We start from the raw sequence: 21,349 nt of genomic DNA on the forward strand, positions 1-21,349 counted from the left end.
ACAACCCTCACATCAAATAACACACCAGAACATCAGCTCCATGTGGGCAGCTGCTTTTCATCACTTCTAAATCCCCAGTGTCTGGAAGATTATGGGACCTGTAATAGGTGCTCAATACATGCACATTGAATGAAGAGGGGGTTGAATACTACACACCACAATGAACACTGTATTATCTCATCTGACCCCTTCCATCCCATTTCACAATCCCCATCTCCTAGATGAGAAAACGGAGGCCAGAGAGATGATATCACCTGCCTATGTCCACACAGGATTAAGTGACGGCACAGGGGTTCTCATTCAGGCCTGTGGGTCTCCAGTGTGGGACTCTTTCCTCGACACGCTTCCCAGCCATTCTCCCCACCAGCGCTCAACAGTACATCTTAGTTTTACGCTTGGCTTAATCATAGAAATATTGCTAATAATAGTAACAATTGCTGTTTGTAATTGTTCAAGTAAGGCTTAAATGATCAAGACCATGGAAATTATTAATAACCCAGCCCAGCCATGGTGGTGTGGGTCATATTAAATTGTGTTGAGATGGATAACCTTGGCAATAATAGTAACTGGGATCATAAATTAATAACAGGAGTATTTAAATTAATGCCACACTGTCAATACCCTTGGTAGTAAGCAGCTTAATGCTGCTGTTAGTACTAATGTTGCCCCTTCCTGCCTTCCATGAGAGGAAAGCAGGTCCATAAAAGCAGTGGAAGGAGGAGACATTTAGAAGAGTTCCCCATCCGGGAGGAGGGCATCCTCAGGGACTTCTGAAGAGGTGCTCACTGCCTGACCTCTTTTGCCCAGCCAAGGTGGCTTGCAAACATTGATGTTCAAAGCCACAATGATGTCTACCTGTGCTTTCCCTTGGACTTCACTGGTTTCACATGAAAAATTCACAGGATGGATTCCTGCTTCCTGCTCCCCATGGATGAATAGCTTCAGCTGATCTAGGAAATTGCCTACCACTGGCTAGCAGGCCCTCTTTACAAGGGCTCTACGTCTTCCCCTTGTTCCACCAGCTCTGTGCTTCAGGACCTTCCTTGATGTCCGAATCAGGAAAGGGTGGGAACAGGCAGGGGGTGACTCTATGGGGTAGGGTGCTTCCCACAAAAGATTGATGGCACCCTTGGTGGGTTGGGTGGACATGTGATTTGACCTGCCATGGATGGGTACACGGATGTAAATGCATTCAACCACTTTCCCATTGATTCCGTTCTACACAATGTTACTGAATACCTACTGTGTAACAGGCTTTCAGATAAGAAGACAGTTTTCGCCTGCAGGAAGGAAGCTCATAAACTCTTAGAAACAGTCTAGCGAAGACTATGTTATTGAGGATGCATCTAGGTGTTTATTATGTACAGATGTATGTGTTTATGGATGTATGTGTACTTGTGTGACGGTACATGTGCACATGTGAGTGTGTAGGTGTGTGTATGTCACATCACACGTGTATGTATGTATGCCTGTGGAGGTGCCCATGTAAGACAAGCAGGTTTACAGGAGTGCATGAGGATGATGTGGGCATATGTGAGTGCATAGCACATATGCAGGTGAGCATGAGAGTGTATGTGTACTCCCGGATTTTACTTGCACACCTGTGACCCCTCATACCCATCATTTGAAAATTCAAATGATGTTGGGATGAACTCCAGCTTGAACGTCCCCGCTGCACATCATCTGGTCAGGCCACCTGCACCCCTCCCTCCCCCTTGGCCTTTGCCTAGAGATCCCCGCCCTGGGAAGGGGAGGGGAGGAGCAGAGTAGAGAGAGTGGACTTGGATGTGAAGGGCAGGGAGGTCAGCGGACATTCTTGCTGATGACGGCTGGGTAGGGAACCAGGCACTGGGAATAAGCTGAAGCCAGAGACGGAGGAAGATGTGTAAGAGAGTGAACCCTGCGGCGGGCCGCAGCCAGAGGAAGAGGAATGTGAGACACATTGGGGACGCCCAGGCCCCTGGGCCCACAGAGTCCGAGACCCATGCGCGGCAGCCCAACCCCGGCACTGAATGCCCGGGCGGGGTGGGCCAGCGCGCGGAGGAGCAGCAGCGGGGCGCGCGGGCGCGGTTCCCCGCAAGCCTCCCCTCCCCTCCTGTAGGCTCCCCACCCGGAGGCTGCCGGGCGGGCGGGCGCGGTTCCGGGGGTGGGCGGGCTGGGAGGGGAGGAGGCGGGGCCGCGGCACTGGCTTCACCCAGCCGCTCCCGCTCGCAGCCAGTGCGAGCCCAGCCTCGTCCAGCTTCGCGGGCGGCGGTCGCAAGAGCGCAGCGCAGCTCAGCCCTGTCCGCTAGAGCGAACTGAGCTGCAAGCCGAGCGCTGCCGCCGAAGGCGGTTGATGGAGGCAGGTGCTGCCGGCCGCACCATGGACTGGCCGCGCCTGCTGCTGCTGCTGCTGCTCCTAGGGGTGAGTGCATCTGAGGGAAGCCTACTCCCTTTCCCCGGATCGCAACCTCAAGGGGAGCCGGGCGCCACCACCCAGAAAATAGAACAGAACCTTAGGGTCCCAGATGCTGGGAGTGGGAGACGGGAGAGGAGCTCCGAAGCCGGGACCCACATGGCTCTACGATTCCAAGGGTAGAGGCGACTCTAAGTCCCAGGGCAAGACCCGCGCACGGGTGCCGGTCCCCGGTACCACTGGGTGCGGTGTGAGGGAGCTGGGAGGGGTCTCTCAGGAGGAGGTCAGGGGGCTCTTGGATGCCTGGGTTCTTTGGAAGAAGGCACTTGAATGCTGGAATCCCGAGGGGTCTTTCTGCCTCGGCATCAAGGTCTCTAGGGAGTCGTGGGACCGAACCCAGGCGAGAGGAGGAGTAATGAGACGGGGACTTGGGATGTGAGGGGCGAGCGGGGCTGGGGCGGGGACCGGAGACGAAGGGATGGAACAATGGGGGAGGAGGTTGGAGGGACTGGAGTAGAGGGGACAGGGAATGGACAATGGGGACCGGCCAGACAATGGGGGGGAGGGGCGTCAGAAGGAGAGGTTCGGGGAGCAGAGAGGGGTTTCTGAAGAAGGAATAGAAGTGAATCGAGGAGTGCAGAAAAAAGACAACGAAAAGGGAGGTAGAGGGATGGATGCAAAAAGGAACGCGGAGGGAGACGCGATCGCGGACTCTAAAGTGGTAGGGGGCCCTGCCTGCCCACTGACGGACAGTGGGAAGAAAAAGAGCGGAGGCACAAACATTTCCCGCGTGTTCCAGCGCTCTTTCCCGCGGCCTCGCCCAGTCCGGGAATTGCGGCTGAGTATCCCGGGCTGGGAAGGGAGCGCCCACTGCGTCTGAGCGAACCCGCTCCCCGCGTTCCCCTGCAGCCGGCGGGCTCCGACGAGCGAATAGGCATAGTCTGAAGCAGCGTGGCGGACCGGGTGGGATGGAGAGGCAATCCCCCTGACTCCGCACGTCCGCGGCCACATCTTGAGGTTCGGAGTGCTGGGAAGCACAAGGCAGTGACGGCCCGGGAGCGCGGGGTTCCCAGTTGCGCAGACAGGAGGCGGCCCGCAGGGGGCACTGCGGGGCGGGGGATTGCCTTCCGCAGCTGTGAGCGCTCCTAGGGCTGCGCACCGCACCCCCATTCCCATTAAGTTACAAGACCACAGCGTCGTACAAGTTACAAGACCTCAGCGTCGTACCCACCTGGTTCCTTGGGTTCTCGAGCCCAGCCGTGTCGAGATCCTGCCAGCGTCCTGCGCAGCTTTGGATGCCACCACACCTCAGATTCTGTCCGACTGTGTCCAGAGGCACTGACTTGGCAAAGGTTGTCAAGTTCTAACAAGATCTTCAGGAGATGTGACATGGTGTGTAGCCATGAACTGAATGCCTTGGAAGGTTGGCAATAAAATTGCCCTCTTCACCCTTCCTGACACCTTCATCTTTTGTCTGAGCATTGCACGTTCAAGTGCCCATTTTACTGATAATGAGACTGAGGCTCTGAGAGTTTAAACGATTTGACCAAGATCAAAAAGCAAGTGGGGTTACAGTCATGGTTGGATTCCTCCTCACCTGATGCCCCCGCCTCTCAGGAGGCAGTGGGAGTTCTCAGCTCCATCTACGAGTTGAGTTTCATGACTGGGTAGGGTTGACACCGTCCCCGAGTTAGACAGGCGGTGGAGTACGGTAGTGGGTGAACTGCGATGCTCTTCCGGCTCTGGCCCTATTCCTAAAGCTCAGCCCCGGTTACTTGGAGCTGTCAGTACCTGTGGCTTTGTCTGGGGGTGTGGGAGTGACTGCGGGCGCATTTGCTGACTAACGCCGCTGGTTAGGAATGTTTCTTGTCCGAAGGTGGGGGCGGCAGGTGGAAAAGGCAGGGAGGAAGGACGGGCAGCCTGTAATCTGGATCTCGGAAGAGTGAGGGTGCGGGATGTGAACCTGGGCAGGAGAGGGTGTCCTGGTGGAAAGAAGAGGTGCAGAGGGAGAGGAGCTGGCCTTGGGGTCCTGGGGGCTTGAGAAGGTGGACCACGCACAGAACTGCCGACCGCGGCCCCTGCGGCTCTCTCCAACGCCTCCACGCTGAGCTGCTGTGTATGGGCGGGCTCTGTGCACCGCGGCCATCCGAGTTTCTTCCTGGGCCGAGGCGAGAGTGCTGAAACCAGAGCGCGTCCCGGCGGGTCTGCTGGCCGGCCGCGCCGGTAATGGAGGTACTTTGTCATTCAGACGTCTGTAACAGGAGACGCTAGGCTGGCTAATGTGCCTAATAGGGATGCAGCAGGGAGCGCAGCAAATGAGCGGGCGTGAGTAGCCCGGCTTGGGTGGAGGGTGGGTAGGAGGTGACTCTGGGAGATAAATAACCCCCACTCCTCTGTGCCAGTCCAGTCTACTACTTGCCTCGAACTGCCCCGGATACTTTGTCCTATGTTATTTAATCCTTAGACGGTACCAGCAAGGTAAATTTAGTCATTTCCGTTTTACAGTGGAGGTAGCGGAACCTCGCAGACTTTCAGGCAGATCAGGCTCCCCCACTTAGTAAGTAGAGCCTCCCCTGTTGGCAGTCTGGAAGCTTGACTTGGCGCTTACTCGGTTCTTCCCGCCTCAGGCTGCCCCGCAACTTCTAAATCACAAAAGGAGGTGTGGCCCTGAACTTCCACTAGCCAAGGAGGTTATATCCTGTATTTGGTGCCACAAATTTAGAATAGAACTGCTTCTCCCCACGCAGAACACCCGCCCTCTCAAGTCTCCACACAGCATCATCTTAGGTAATTAGCTCTTATCTTCCACACACAACTTAACCACTATCCCAAAGGGTGAGGGCCTCCCTGGGTTTTGCATCGACTTCTGCAGAAGCTCCAGATACTTGCAAACCTCTCCTGCCCCTGGCAGGGGCTATGGCTTCAGTCAACTGCGCAACTTTCGCTGAAGCTGTCGTGAGTGGTTAGGATTGAGCACATGGAAGCAGCCATATGCTTTTAACAGTTTTGTTGTGTTTCCTCTTCTTAATCCAATTTAAAAAGTTAAGATTCTTAAAGAACCAATTCATCTAAGGGCATTTCCCAAAGCCCTGAAATGGCAGAAATTAAAGGTTGTATAACATTCTGGAAAATGGTAACTCCTTCCATCAACTCTGAGATGAATAAGTGTAATAAAAACAAATTGCAGACAAACATGTCTGTCATTTTGATAAATCAGTCATTTTGGATCTGATTTGGAGCACTTAGCCTGAACTCTAGTCACCCCTGCCTGCTTGGGAAACCTTCCCCCTCCTACTGTGTCCTGCCTGGGGTCAGTCACTCAAACTCCCCAAAATAAGCTATTTCTTTTCTTTTCTTTTTTGTACTCTAGGGGTACTTAACCATTGAGCCACATCCCCAACCCTCTTTTATATTTTATTTAGAGACAGGGTCTTGCTGAGTTGCTTAGGGCCTTGCTAAATTGCTGAGGCTGGCTTTGAACTTGCCATCCTCCTGCCTCGGCCTCCCAAGCTGCTGGGATTACAGGCGTGTGCCACCATGCTTGGCTAAGCTATTTCTTTGATAACTAACATTTACTGAATTTCCACTGTACACTAGACATATTTGCAAAAATTGTTTCACAGCAACCCTGTACTGTAGTCATGAACCCAGTGTTTTGGGTAGGAAAGCTGAGGTTTAGGGAGATTAAGTAATGTGCCCAGAGTCACAGAGCTGTAAGTAGCAGATCTAGGATTTCATGATATAGGGAACATAAAACAAGCACAGGAAACACACAATCACTAATTATGTGGCCCCCATTCCACATGCAAGTCTTGAGAAAAGAGAAGAACCAAGAGGAGGGAGAGCAGTCTTCTTGGTAGAGGGGCTTGTCCTAAGCCAACATACCACCCACAAGTACCACAGACAGACCCTCCTCAGCTATCCACAGCCCAGATCCCTACTGACCTCAATTACCTGACACAAAGCCGGAAGCCACACAAAGCAGCAAGAAGGACATTGGCAAAGAGTATTGTCACCTCATTCATTTCCTACTTGCAGTAACCCATGGGGCAGGTGCTGTCATGAGAACCAAATGGTGTGGAAACTGAGGCACTTAGGCATAGCCCCTAAATGACAAGCCATCATTCAGAGCCATGGAGACAGCAGAGGAGGGAGGCCCTACAGCTCACACATTTGGCTCAGAGAACTGCCCCTCCTGCTCAGCTCCTACTTCACACCTTTCTCCCCAGGCCTGCGGAGGGACTCTGAAGATTCAATTAGGCCTAACAAGTTAGGATGCTGGGGGAGGAGCTGTTGCAGGTCACATTCTGGTAGCTGCAAGGAGTGACAACTGATACCTTGTCAGGAAGGGGAGAGATAGAAAAAAACTATGAAAAAGCTGACAGGGGATCTCAAAAAGACAAAAGTGTGGCAATTTGGGATAAAGAACACAAAGAGCATCCGCTGTACTGAAGACCGGAATAACTGCTGGTGTGAGCAGCTCGTGAGGCCCTGGGTCCTGGGGAAACCAGGAAGGCTTGTTCCTGACACAAAGAACTGCACAGCTTCTGTGGTGAGGATGAAAAACTTCAGGAGATTATAGCAGAAACCTTGACCCTCAAGGGGACTCAGTCATTCAGAATTCTCCCAGAGTTCTAGTGAATTGAGGTCCTGTGGTAGTTTCATGTTCTTATAGTCCATGAACATTATATAGGTACCTTGGGTACCTATAAATGTGCCAGCTGTGTCAGGCACTGGGACAAGCTTATCCCCTGCCCTCAGGGAGCTGATAGTCTAGCGAAGGAGTCTGTGAAGTATCACAGCGAGCAATGCAGTTCTGCCTCATGCGGGAAGTGTAGGGCCAGTGAAACCATGTCTTCCTCAACAAAGTGGCATTTAGGCAGAGCCCTAAGCAATGAAAAGAAATCACAACTGGAATCTCGCCTCCCAGGGGAAAGCCTAGAGCTGGGACCCCCAGGCTCCTGGTCTGCAGATGTTCTCAACACTCTGTGCTGCTGACACCTGGGAGAAGATGGTGGCAGCACCCATGATTCCCTTCCTCTCTGTCTGTGTCCTCACTGCCAGACTCATGGGGACCATGGCTACCCCTTAGGCTGATCAGCCTGTGCATCTCCCGCCTCTTCTGTTTCCTTCCCCACCAAACCCTGGTGAGACAAAAGGAAGTCTTAAAAGACTGGAGGGCACGGAGTGTCTTGACCATTATCTGACCAACATGGAAGTAGAGGAGTGCCCCAAATGACCTTGTAAAGCTCCCCGCTGGTCCCACCATCCAAGAGCCCAAGCTTCTCAGCATCAAATGGGGCTGCACAGTCTGGAGCCAGCAAAGCAGTCTTTGGAGTTTTATTAGACATTAAGTTGCGCTTTTTTTTTTTTTTTTTTAAGGAACAGAAATTTAAAGCAAGCCTCCAGCAGCCCCTCCCTCTAGGGAGTCTGGTGCTAAATTGTTCCATCCATGAGCAAAGATGCTTCAGTGGCAGGAATCTGACTCCCCTTTCCCCTGGTTCCCGCTCTGTTCCAGTGGCCACATGGGAGGAGTGGGGATGGGAGGGCTGGTGGCTGGAAATCAAACCCTGTGGGGTAGGGCTGCTGGGTGGTGAGAGCAGTCCCTGTCTCATTGATAACAGGCATCCCTTTCTCTTTGTCTTGGCACCAGACTCCTACCATCAGCTGGTTCTTTGCTTTGGCACCAAGCTGTCGACATCTCTATCTATGGAGAGATGATAACTCCAAGAGGGAAATCGGGACAGGATGAAACCCCTAGTGCAGTCAGGATTTGAACCCAAGACCCTAGCCCTCTGGCTTCTGCTCTTGGGCTCAGACACCTCCCCTTTGATATTTAATATGTGGAATTAAGACCCTGAGGAAGGCCTTGCTAGCCTGTGTTAGAAAAAGGTCCTCCTCTGGGTAAATACAGTCTTGCAGGTGTGAAGCTTAGCAAGTGGAGTCTGGGCCAGATTTCAGCTCTGCTCGCTCCCCCAGCTGGGGTTTCTGTGCAGGCTGCAACCTGTCCAATCATCCATGACACCCTACCGGAAGGCCCTCCATTGAGTCTCAAGCCACCTTCCCCATGTGGTGTGTCCATAGGATTCCAGGTGGGGCTGTAACCCCAAGGTGAACTTTGCTGAAGGTTTGCATCCGAGGCTCTGACCTCACACTCCAGCAGCCTGCAGGGGCGTGTTGTCCCCCACTGCCTTCCTTCCCGCCAGCTTTGATGTGCCTAATGCCTCCCTGGTGAGCTCATCCCAGCCCAGGTGGTTCCAATAGAAGGCATTAGGAAGGGGCTGTCTGATCCCCCCTTGGAAGACACCCGCCTTCCTCTTGCCAGTCTGACCCTCTGATCTCCCCCACCTAGGTGTCCGTCGGAGGTGCCAAGGAGGCGTGCCCCACGGGCCTGTACACCCACAGTGGAGAATGCTGCAAAGCCTGCAATGTGGGAGAGGGCGTGGCCCAGCCCTGCGGAGCCAACCAGACTGTGTGTGAGCCCTGCCTGGACAGTGAGTAAGGGTGGCGGGCCAGGAGGGGACCTAGGGGAGCCTGCAAGTGCTCTGCCTCCTGGTGAGGTCCCCTGCTCACCACTGTATACCAGAAGTGGGTCTGACCCCTAGAGAAGGCAGAGAGTGGATGAGGGAAATGTACTGAGGGAGGAGGGAGGCCTGGTGGGGGACCCCCAGGGGTGTCCCCTCCCAGATCCCAAGCAGAGGCCGGTAGAAGAGTGTGGCCAGGCATCGAGGAGGAGCTGATGCTAAGACCAGCTAAAAATAACTTCTGCACTGCAGAATCAATGGCTGCAACTTACCCTCCGTGTATTTGCGGGGAGGGGAAGGAGGATCAAATCCTGGCTGCTCTGGAGATTGACCTTGGGGGATCCTGGGAAGGTGTGACTGCCTCCCTCCCCCACAACTGTTCTCCAGCTTTGATCAGGGAAGCAGAGCTCTCCTGAGGCAGCAGTGATGGGGACTGGAGCACTCCCATGATGCCCTGGGTGGGGGAGGGGAGTGGGGAACTGTGGCCATTCCTTCCTGGAATTTCCTTCAGGAGGGGAAAGAACCTGTCTTCCAAGGGCTGTTGGATGAGGGAAGCAGAGGGATGATGGGTCTTGGCCCCTTGGCCCCAGTCTTGTCTAAGGTCTGAATTCTGTGCCTTTTTCAGTCAGAAGTCTGGGTCTCTGTTGGATACCCCTGTGCTCAGTTGCTGCCTTGGGCCCGTGGGCTCAGGGACCATTCCATATCTGCTGCCAATTAGATCCTACTGTCTTCTTGGCATTCGATACCTACTCCCTTTTTGGGGGGTGGGTACCAGGGATTGAACCCAGGGGTGCTTAACTACTGAACCACATCCCCAGCCCCTTTTAAAATATTTTATTTAGAGACAGGGTCTCTCTGAGTTGCTTGGGGTCTTGCTAAGTTGCTGAGGCTGACGTTGAACTCAAACACACTGTCTTCCCACCTTGCCATCTGGCACCTGCCCTGGCTTTGGTTAAACATAGTTGGTCTCCAATCCAGGACAGGGTTAGTCACATGGGTGTCCTGGAACTGCCAAAGTCTGCCTCTCTCATTGCCTAGACACCAGCTCAGGGCTCTCCTCTCTGGACCCATCCCCTCGGATGGGACCCCACTGTCTTCTATAAGGAATCTGCAGGAGGAGGTCAGGTGGGGACAGGACAGGGAAGTCCAGAATCTCTGTGAAGGAAGGAGAGGCAGGAGCAGAGGCAGTTCAGAGGCCTCGCAGGAACCTTCCCATCCTCCCTCGCCCTTCTCCCCCTCCCTCTACCACCCCTGCCTCCTCCAGCTGTGTTAACAGGCTGCCTTTACAAGCCCACTTTATGGGATGGAGACCCCAGTGGACTATCCTCAAAACGTTTCCACAAGGAAACCTATTAAGCTTTTGCCTTCATGCTCTGCCAAAAAAGACCACATTTTTCACACCACCTAAAACCCTCTCCCAGGAGTTTTCTGCTAATCGCTGTATTTTCCCAGGAGCAGGGCTCTCTTCTTCCTCTCCAGTGTGACTAGAACCTGCCCCCACCGACTGCATGCCTGCCGGATAGGACCCTCTTATTTGTACAGATGGGACATCCTGCCTCAGCTGTTTGGGTTTAGAAGTCCTTTCTAAACTGCTCGACTGTCTATCCACCACCCAAGTTCACTGTACTTACCACTGCCCACCCATGGGGCCCATCCTTAAAGGATCTCTGCTATGCATAAGGTGCTCTTTCCACGGAACTCCATTTATTCCTCACTATAACCCTTTGAGGAGATATTATTCCCTAAAAAAAAGGGAATAAGCTCAGAAAAGTTAAGTAAAACACTCAGAGTCACACAACTGATAACTGATGGAAGCAAGTTTGAGTCAGATCTGCCTGCTCCCCAGGAAGAGAAACACAGGGTTCCCCACAGGCCCTTTCCCTCCATCCATTCTTCTCTCTCCTGTCCCCATTTCTGCCCCTTTCGCTTCTCTTTAGATTTTCTTTTCTGGTGTCCCCATCCCCTCTCCAAGATATGACCCTGTGCTGCACCTGGTCTCTGGAGTCTTTGGGTGATGTGGAGACCCCGCCTCAGGCAGGCACCCATTTCCCTCCCATAGTCTTTCTACTTCTGCCTCCACATTCTGAGCTCTCTGCCCCTCCCTGGTTCTGGGTTCCCCAGTCTGTGCTCTTCCTGCCCTTGGAACAAGGATAGGTTCTCCTGGATTCAAACTGGCACAGAGTTCTCCACCCAGCTCCACCCGTACCCCCACACAAGGAGACAAGTACGCTGGCGCACCCCACCTCCCCTTATTCTGACGCTCATATTCATTTGTTAAGTATTAGTCAAGTATGAGTTTGGAAACCTCCCTTTATGCCAGCTGAAAGGGTCGAGGACTGTATATGCAAGTCCTTCTTGTGTTCTAACTTCAACCCCTCCTGCTGTACTTGAACTTTCTTGCTTGGAGTGCCATCTCCACCCTCAAGAACCAAGCCCTTGGGCAGGTAGTGTAGATAGTGCATGGGTGGGAAATTCCACTGTCTAACCCTAGTCACTCCCATCTGGCCACACCTGAGCCCCCCCTGCAGAGAGGGATGGTAGGACAGCTGAAGCAAGAGGCTCCCTAGTGGAAGGCTCCTGCCTGGGCTGGGTTCACAGCCTAACTCTGGCCTGCGGGGAGGGTTGGGTGGGAACCAGGCTCAGATAATTCCTTAATCATGCTGGGAAGACCGGGTATAGGGCTGAAAACTCTCTAAGATGATTTGCCAAGGAATTTACAGGCACTAGCTGGGTTACTGGGGACTCCTCCGGGCCAGTGCTTCTGGAGCCTGGAGGATGGGGTTCCTGGCACCTTTCCCAGTCACTGTCACCAGCTGGTATCAGGGACTCTAGGGAAGAGGGTGGGAATAGATGAGGGGGAAACTCAACCTGGCAGGCGATGGGAAGGGGCGGACTCCAGACCCTGCATCCCAAGTGCCCAAGAGCAGGTGACTAAGTTTCTGTCCATTACTTCCCTGCCGGTCCCCTGGCCCTCAGGTGTGACATTCTCCGACGTGGCGAGTGCCACCGAGCCATGCAAGCCGTGCACAGAGTGCGTAGGCCTGCAGAGCATGCTGGCGCCGTGCGTGGAGGCCGACGACGCTGTGTGCCGCTGCGCCTACGGCTACTACCAGGACGAGACCACCGGCCTCTGCGAGGCGTGCAGCGTGTGCGAGGCGGGCTCGGGCCTAGTGTTCTCGTGCCAGGGCAAGCAGAACACCGTGTGCGAGGAGTGCCCTGATGGCACGTACTCCGACGAGGCCAACCACGTGGACCCGTGCCTGCCCTGCACCGTGTGCGAGGACACCGAGCGCCAGCTGCGCGAGTGCACGCGCTGGGCCGACGCCGAGTGCGAGGGTGAGCGCCGTTCGCGTGCAGCGCCGCTGGAGGCTGAGGAAGGGCGCCCTCTGCAGGTCGCGGAGGGCCCCGCCTGGTCTTCTAGGGCGGCTGTGTGACCTCCAGCCCTCAGGCACCCTCCCCAGCCTGTCCCTTTGTGTGACCTGAGGGAGGAGGTGGTTCTGATCCTATCTCCCCACACGACCCCTTTCACTATTTGCTTCTTTGGGCAAAGAGTTCGGAAAGCCGGCATTATCATCTAGGCGCAATTACTACACTGTAACTCGTGTTCAGGACCTCATTCATCTGTGGCGGCCCGCCAGTATTGGATGGGCCGCAGACAGTGGCTGGAAGAGGGCCACCACCTCCAGAGCCCAGAACAGGGCATGTTCCATGCTGAGGCAAGCTTCGGGAACTGGAACAGGCCCACTGGAGTTGGACCTTTTGGCTCTGAGTCCTGGTCTAGGTCCATGGTGGCTTTAGGCTCTAGGACCTGGGATAGAATTTACCCTGTCATCTCAGGGAGGTCACTCCTGTCTCTGGACCTCAGTCTCCTCCCTGGCCTATGGCTGCCAGGGTCATTGAAGGTTAGGAAACACAGTGGTGGAGGGTGGCACTTCACCTTGTTGTGTGTGTGTGGGGGGCAGTCAACAATCCCTGTAGCAACTTTCTGCAGCATGAGATTGGATACAGAGAACAAGATCATGGAGGGAGGGGTTCTGTGGCAGCAAGAAGGAGAGTGACAGGCATGGGGCATGGAAGCCTGTGGACAAGGGAGGGTACAAACAGAGGAGAGTGGGGTGTGCCCACCTTAACCCCACACCTTCAAGGAGAGGGAGGAGGGAGCACCCTGGGAATCAGGGCAGAACTGTTTTGTTCTCTTGTTGGTGACGTCCATCTCAGGGGGAGATGGAAGACTTTGCCACCCCCAAGAGATATTGGCAGTGCCTTTTCATTCTTCCCATCACCCTGTGGCCATACACCCACTGAGCTGCTTCCCTTGGAGAACTGACCTCAGGTTGCCCTCACTCTGAGCAGCAACACAGTGTCCCCTGCAGGGAGTCTCGAGTCTGATGGGAGAGAGCTAGCTGGGACTCCAGTCTGATGAGGGAGCAGGGTCCCAGCTTCAGAATTCCCGGTCAGCCTCCAGTCAGATGGCATATGGATACCCTGGCCCTGGGCAGCCTCTGGTCTGTCCAGGGCTCTGACAGGCTGCTGGAGATCCCCGGGGAGGAGGGTGGAGAGGGCTGTCAACCTGGGGAGAGGCAGGGAATGTGTGTGACGCTCTCTGCATAAGGGAGGTGGGTGGAGGAGGAATGGGGCGTAGACCCCTGGGTGGGTGGTTCTGGTGGAGCTGGCCCAGGACCCGGAGACAGGCAGCTGGCTCCAGGCGGAGCAGGGAGGGCTTCAGCAGCCAGGCAGCAGGCTAGTGGGCAGCACTGTTCTGTGGGCAAGTCTGGGCCCGCAGCGGGGCCACTTAGTCCAGGGTGCGGTTAGAGCAAAGAAAGGGGACAGCCGGAGGAGGGGTGAGCTCTGCCTTCTGGGACATTCACAACGTCCTTCCAGATGCCACCCCACTTTCCCAGTCACGGAAGGGAGCGGGTGCCCCTGAGGGGTCTTCCTGCCCTGGTCCTCTTTCAGCTCCAGCCTCTGCCGAATTAAATGTCAGCTCCAGGGCAGAGGGTCTATTTCAGGAAATGGAATTTGATTCTTGGCTTGGTTTCCCCCTCCCCTCCAGTATACCATACTTTCCTGCATATACATTTCAGGTATCAACAAGGTGACTCACCTACCCTCAGGGCAGAAGGCTCCCAGTGAAGTTTAGGAGAGGTAACCAGGTCCCTCCTTCCACCCCCAAGTCTGATAGCTCCAGTTCCGGAAATGGCTGTCAGGACCTGCCAAGGGCTTAGTGGGTTGGAATGCTAGTGGACTGGCCACATCTGGATCTCATCCCCCACCCCCATCATGAGGCGAGGGAAAGTGCCCTGGGCACTGTCTTTAGCCTGGCTTGTCCCTTTACTGCCCTCTCCCAGCTATTCTCTCATCTCTGTAATGACCCAATTCGCCCCCACCCTACCCTCATGCACCTTCAGCCTCTGGGTCCAGGGTGTCCACCTGAGCTGACTGTATCTGCGGCCTCTGGGCTCCATCTGCCACCCGGTCTGCCCAGGTCCCTTAACAGGTCATGAGAAGACCTTCCCCAGTCCAACACCATTTGGGACTCCCAGAAGACAGGCTGTGTCTTCTCCACGTCCCACCCCCATCCCTCCGCCCACTCCCAGGACTGGGATGGGGCAGGGGTGGGATGGAGCGGCAGATGGCATCCCTTTCCCCCGCTGCCAGTCAGATGGGTCCCAAACTCACATCTGGAGGCCTTAGAAGCATCTTGGTCTTGAGCCTAGGAGGCCAGAAGACTGGTGGGCAGCTTAGACTCCAACTTGGGTGGGCACACAGGGGGTTGGGTGGGGCTGAGCTGGAAAGCAAGGTGCCCTCCCTTTTACCCCGCTGGCAAGCCAGGTCTGCTTTCTTTCCCTGCCCCAGGCGTGGGAAGTGAGGATGGATGGGGCAGGCGACTTTGCCCAGACAAGTACCCCCAGGCTGTCCAGAGCCACAACCCCTTGCACTGGCCCGGGATGGGCGGTGAAATGGAAAATCCCACCCACTGTTGCCAGGAGGTGCCAAGGCCCCTGCCAGGGAAGCTTGCAGTGCCTAGTTGGCATGAGAAGGCCTCAGTGGGTGGCTGGGCACAGTCTCCCAACCCCTCGGGCAGTGGGCAGCACCTGCCTCGCAGACCTCTTTCTACCAGCAGCCTGCTTCCTGCCAAGGAGGGTCCTGGCTACCTGACACAGTCTTCTCTGGGTGGCAGGGCCAGGCTGTGTGGGGACAGGGCAGGAACCAGAAGCTACTCACTGACAAAGGGCTGGCTGGAGAGAAGCTGCACCCCACCCCCAGCCCAGGCCTCAGAGACAGGAAGGGGCTGAGCGGCCCCTCTGGGAGGTGCACTTCCCCGCCCAGGCCTGAGTGCCCTCGTCCTCCCTTAGGGCTGGTCATCTAGGCACTCTGGGGCCAGTTTGATGTTTCCCTGTGGCTCAGGCGTCTTTGTGTGTTCACCTCACACCAGGCTTCAGGATGCTCAGGAGGGGCAGAATAGAGTCCTCCGTCCACAACCCAAGATACAAGGGCGCTTAGTGACTGTTCCTCTTAATGGCCCCACTCTCTAGGTGGGGAAATTGAGGTGTCACCAGGGACAGAGCAGATGGGGATCCAGATCTCCTGGCTTGTAGCTCTCACTCTTCTCCACCAGCATGACATCATGCATAGCTCCCACCCTGGTGCATGACAGCTCGGTGCCCAAGCACCCAGAACCCAGGGTAGGGCCTCGGAAAGAAGCAATGGAGTGGGTCAGACCTAAGGGGAAGGGTCTGGAGGGGAGAGGGCCTTCACTCCCGTGCCCTTTTCCTTTAGAGATCCCTGGTCGTTGGATTACACGGTCCACGCCCCCAGAGGGCTCAGACAGCACAGCCCCCAGCACCCAGGAGCCCGAGGTCCCTCCAGATCAAGACCTCATAGCCAGCACGGTGGCAGATGTGGTGACTACAGTGATGGGCAGCTCCCAACCCGTACTGACCCGAGGCACCACCGACAACCTCATCCCTGTCTATTGCTCCATCCTGGCCGCTGTGGTTGTGGGCCTTGTGGCCTATATCGCCTTCAAGAGGTGAGGGGGTTACCAGGGGACAGAGAGCAAGGACATTTGTCCTCAAGGAGGGATTTCTCTGTTCTTTTTTTTTTTTTTTGGGTGCTGGGGATCGAACCCAGGGCCTTGTGCTTACAAGGCAAGCACTCTACTGACTGAGCTATCTCCCCAGCCCCGATTTCTCTGTTCTTGACCTGAAAACACACACCCTTTTTTTGGGGGGTGGGTCCTGAGGATTGAACCCAGGGGCACTCAACCACTGAGCCACATCCCCAGCCCTTTTTATTTTCTATTTTGAGACAGGATTTTGCTAAATTGTTTAGGATCTCACTAAGTTGCTAGGGTTGGCCTCAAACTTTTGATCCTCCTGTCTCAGCCTCCCAAATTGCTAGAATTACAGGTGTGCACCATGGTACCTGGCACATGAACCCTTTTGTCTCAACCCCAAAGTAAGCTCTTCCTCACTCACCTACCACTGTCCCAAAGCAGGGCATGGCAGGTCAGGCGGGTGAGGGAAAGGGATGCCCCTGTGGTGTCCTGGCTCTAGTGGCCCCACCCATTCCCAGCTGTTCCCTTCCCTCCCTGACTCCTCCCACCCCCAACTGCTGGTGTCCTTATTTCCCAGTCCCACTCTGGCCAAAGCTACCTGGGTATGCATGTGGCTCTTCCCTTTCTTGTGTCACCTTTGGGCTTCTGTGGCTCTCATATCCAGGAACCTAGGAAGAACAACTCCTGGAAAGCATTAACTATATTTTCCATTTTTTTAAACCATCAGAGTAATACAGGTTTGTTTAGAAAACTGCAAAAAATACCAGTATGTCCTAAAACAAAGGGTAACCCCCCTTCATTATCTCCCTAAAATTCTACTCCTTTTCTCTTTGGAGAAATCTGTTTGGAATGTACCCTTCCCAACCATTTTCTGTGCATTTTGTTTATACACACACACACACACACAACTTCTTATAATTGCATGTAAACACACAGGGTTTTGTCTTTTTTTTTAAAGCCACAGGGGATCGAACTTTACATATTCTATGATGTACTTTTTCACTTAATCCTCCTCAGGAGAACTTTCCTCAGGACATAGATTATCTGATCATTGGTAACCACTCATTCAGTAATATGGATGGACAGTCATTTACTTAGTCAGTTTCCTCTTGATGGACATTGGGTTTGGTTCCAGTTTTTTGTTATTGCTTATAAATGCAGAGGAAATCCTGGTACATATCGCTGCTCACATGTGGGAGTATTTTAGAAGGGCAGATTGGGAAAAGTAGAATTTCTGGAAAGTCATTTATGTCTGCCCCATTGATTGCTGAATATTCACTGGATGCTTGCAGAATGTCTCCTGCTCTTTGGAGCTTTCCTTGTGTCTGTGGGGGGCAAATATGTAAGGACACTGTGGGGACCTACCGTGTCCCCACACCCATCCCCACACATCAGGGTCCTTCGGCCGCACTGGCTAGTCCAGCCACTCACCCTGAGGCGTGGGCTGTCCCCTGGCTCCAGGTGGAACAGCTGTAAGCAGAACAAGCAGGGAGCTAACAGTCGGCCGGTGAACCAGACACCCCCACCGGAAGGAGAAAAACTCCACAGTGACAGTGGCATCTCTGTGGACAGTCAGAGCCTGCATGACCAGCAGCCCCACACACAGACGGCCTCAGGCCCCGGTAAGTGTCAGGGCAGGGCAGGTGGGGAACTGAGGCAAGCAAGACACCTGGCATGATTGAGATTAGACTACAGGAGGGACTGCCAGAGGGACTGGCTAATTGCCTTTGTAGAAGGCTAGGAGAGGCTGGGAAAGGGGAATGGGAAAGAGAGGTCCTTTCCAATGGGGCATGTTGGGAAATGGAGACTTTTACTAGTTGAACATTCAGACTCATCAAGCTAATTGTCCCCCCTGGGGGCTAATTACTGCCCAAAGTAGCTGCAATTAGCCTCCTGCCCTGGACTTCTGGGGAACAAGTGGTTAAGTATGTCCCCTAATTAGTGGCCCACAGCCGGGCTCCAGGGCACTTGCTGCAGTTGTCTGGAGCTGAAGAGTCCTGTCTCCTGCTCCGCCTTGGTTAATTGCTGCGGGGTGGGAAGGGGCTGGGGGGCAGGGGAGCTGTGGGCGAGGAAGGGACAGTGAGTCAGCATCCCCCAGCCCTCTCCTGGCCCTGCCCCCTTCCCAGGATCTCATCCTGGCCATCCCTCTGCCTCTCGCCCCAGATTGCGGAGAGAATGTCTTCTAGGCTCCCAGGCCCACGGGGTGGGGGCGTTGGGGCAGGACCTGACTGCTCTGGGTTCTTGGCAGCACTCAAGGGGGACGGAGGCCTCTACAGCAGCCTGCCCCCAGCCAAAAGGGAGGAGGTGGAGAAGCTGCTCAACGGCTCTGCGGGGGACACCTGGCGGCACCTGGCGGGCCAGCTGGGTTACCAGCCTGAACACATAGACTCCTTCACCCACGAGGCCTGCCCTGTCCGCGCCCTGCTTGCCAGCTGGGCCGCCCAGGACAGCGCGACCCTCGATGCCCTCCTGGATGCCCTGCACCGCATCGAGCGCTCCGACATTGCCGAGAGCCTGTGCAGCGAGTCCACGGCCACGTCCCCTGTGTGAGCCCACGGGGAGCCCCCGCCCTGCCCCCGCGTTCTGAGGATGGATGCTCCCGCCAACCCCCATGGAGCCCATCCCCTCTGGGGTGGGCCAGCCTGGCAGAGCTGAGCTCCTCTGGGCAGGGCCTCGAGCCCAGGCCCCCAAACCACAGCCCTGTCACTGCTCCTGTGTGGCCCCCGCGCTTCTGATCACATTCCCTCCCGAGCAAGAGAGGGGAGCCTCCCCGCCCCTGCCTCTCACCATCTTAGGCCTTCGCTTCCTTCTCCCACTGCTGGGTGGGCCAGCCCCTCCCACCTTAGCAGGTGTCCTATCTGGGGGTCTGACACCAGGGATGGTATTGGTGGTGGTGACAAGCCCCCAGAGACTCAGGAGGAGGTACTAAGGAACCAGAGCCATGGACTCTACACTGTGAACTTGGGGACCGAGGGAGCATTCTAGTGGCCTAAGCACCCCCCCAAACAGCCCCCTTGCTCCTCCCCTCTGGCCCAAGAGGAAGAGGATCAGAATCCTGTCTGTGCTGGAAGCAGGTTTGAAAGCCAGTCCACTCCCTTTTACATATAGGACAGTGAGGCCCAGAGAGGCAGCTGCTTGCCCAAAGCCACCCAGCAATGGTGAGATCAAATACAGGCTCACACCACCCTCTCGGAAGGAGGGACCTTGGGTTTTACTTGAGGCTGGGTGAGGGGGATCAGGTGACCTTCAGGGAAATGTCTTGAAGCCAAGTTCATTCTAGCCTCCACCATCTCCAGGCCGCTGTGGGACCTCTGTGGAGACGGGATGCCTGCCCACAGCTGTCCACTGACATCCCCCTGGAATCAGGTCTGGGCCGGGAAAAGGCCTTTGATCTCCTCTTCCTGTCTCCGCTCAGGCTTGTCCATGTGAAGTGACCCTAGTCTCTTGGTGTCCTCCATCCTGGCACAGACCTGGAGCCAACATTGGCCCCTAGAATCAGCCCTAGGGGTCAAGGACTAAGGACCCCCACTTTGCAATGTGCGTGTGCTCTCTCTCTGACACACACACACACACACACACAGGATGGGTCATCTTGCTTTTCTCCACAAGTTTTCTCTCCTGGGCTGAAACTGAATCCTGCCGGGGCCACGGCCAGAGAAGTATGAGAGGGAGCGCAGTCTGCTGGGGCGGTCTCCCTGCGCCCCCAGGTTTGGCGGCCACGGACCGCGGAGGCTGGAGCTGGCGTCTGACTTCCAGGGGCCTGTGCGTGGAGGAATGCACCCCCTTTCCAAAGCACGGGTTTGGCTGGGCCCAGGAGCTTGCAGTGAAGAAAAGTGGGCCAGGAGGCCAAAGCCACGAGAAGGGACCCCGTGGGACTGGGGCCCATAAGGGGTTTCTCCCATGTTTGGGGGACCCTATGAGGGAATGTTTTCCTTAGTGTAGCCAGAAAGGGACCACGAGGTCTCACTGACGTCCTCCCCGCTCCCTGGCCTTTTGTGTTTTGCTTGCTGTTGGAATGAGTGTGGCTCCCCTATATTTAGCATGAAGGAGCCCCAGGCAAGGTGCGCTGGGACCGCCACCCCTCTCCCATCCAGCGTTCTCCCGACCCTGCTAAGGGACTGGGAGCATTGCACGTGATGGCATTTCGAGGACCTCAATCTGCAATGAGAGGAGGGACCCCACCTGCTGGCCCCTCCTCACCTGAGCACCTGGGGGAGGGGGACAATTGGAATGTATTTATTTTCCTCCCTGGCGGTGGGGGAGGGGGTGGGGAGCCACCAGTATGTTTTAGCATGAGTTGGTTCTGGAGCCCCTCCTGCCTCCCCTTGGGCTGGGATTAAACCCTTTTGACCTTCCAGCTGGGGACTGAGCTCCAGACCCCTGTCACCCTCCCTGTCACCTCCTCTTTGCATCCTGTGTAATCATTTCTTGGGCCCTCCTGAAATCTACACCGAAAACATAAGTGATGAACATTAAATAGCAAAGAGAAAAAAAGAAAAGAGTGCCAAGAGATTTCCTGGAACTCTCCGTGGCTGAAGTTGGTTGGAGTTGTGCCGTGTCTCCAACAAATGGGGAAGTTTTATCAGGAATCCACAAGTTCGCATGTACAGCCATGAAGCTCATTTCAGTGGGGGTGGGGAGGAGTGGAGGCCCTTTGACCCCCAATCACAGAGAGGGAAAGTAAAAATGGCCATACAGGAAGCTGGCCAGCTGTGAACTTGACCAGATGTCAGAAGTGAAACTGACCACAGGAGAGCCAGGGGCTTGCTAAGAAGGCCAGGTCACAACCCCACAGCTCCCAGCCACCCACATGGCCTGTGAGACACACACAACAGAATCTGGCTCCAGATGGCCTGGTGGGAGGCAGTCTGGCCTGGCCTGGAGTCAGATAGGCAGGTCCCTCCCTCCCGGTTCTCCTGGGCAGGTCCTAGCCCCAGGCTTCTGCCTGCCTGGCTGTGGGCCCTGCCTGGCTCCGGCCTGGGAGCTCCTGGGGCTGTAGGTTCCTGGCCCCAGGCCTGTGCCCGACTCTGAGGCTGCCTGCGCTGGTCGTCAGAACTGCTTGGTTTCTGCTGGTCATTTGTCCAGGTCCTCTCATGGGACTGGCTTGTGGTCACGGGGAAAAGTTCTGGGAGTCTTGTTCTTTCCAGGAAGAACAACAAAGCCATCCTGACTTCCAGATCCAGGGAGAGGGGCCAGCTAGGTCCAGCCAAAGGGTGGAGGGGAAGGTTTGTGTCTCCCACCTCAGCCACACTGTGAGGGAAGAGAGGAAGACCTGGATGTGGCAGGCAGGGACTCAGAGGAAGGAAGAGAAAGGATCCTGGTACTTGGAAACACCCCAGTGTGATGGGAAAGTCTGTCTTGAGGGTGCCT

At 55.4% G+C, this 21,349-nt stretch overlaps 1 protein-coding gene across 1 annotated transcript; it reads left to right on the forward strand.

The window, feature by feature from the left end:
• The first annotated feature begins 2,206 nt into the window (after window positions 1-2,206).
• Ngfr (nerve growth factor receptor) lies at window positions 2,207-21,030 on the forward strand. Its single transcript, XM_047545416.1, has 6 exons — window positions 2,207-2,404; window positions 8,748-8,889; window positions 11,896-12,255; window positions 15,700-15,952; window positions 17,441-17,601; window positions 18,228-21,030. Exons 1-6 carry the CDS (start codon window positions 2,336-2,338, stop codon window positions 18,527-18,529), a joined length of 1,287 nt encoding a protein of 428 aa, XP_047401372.1. The 5' UTR covers window positions 2,207-2,335; the 3' UTR covers window positions 18,530-21,030.
• The last annotated feature ends 319 nt before the right edge of the window (window positions 21,031-21,349 follow it).

Source organism: Sciurus carolinensis, chromosome 3, assembly GCF_902686445.1.
Source record: "Sciurus carolinensis chromosome 3, mSciCar1.2, whole genome shotgun sequence".
In the NCBI taxonomy this organism is placed as follows: Eukaryota; Metazoa; Chordata; class Mammalia; order Rodentia; family Sciuridae; genus Sciurus; species Sciurus carolinensis.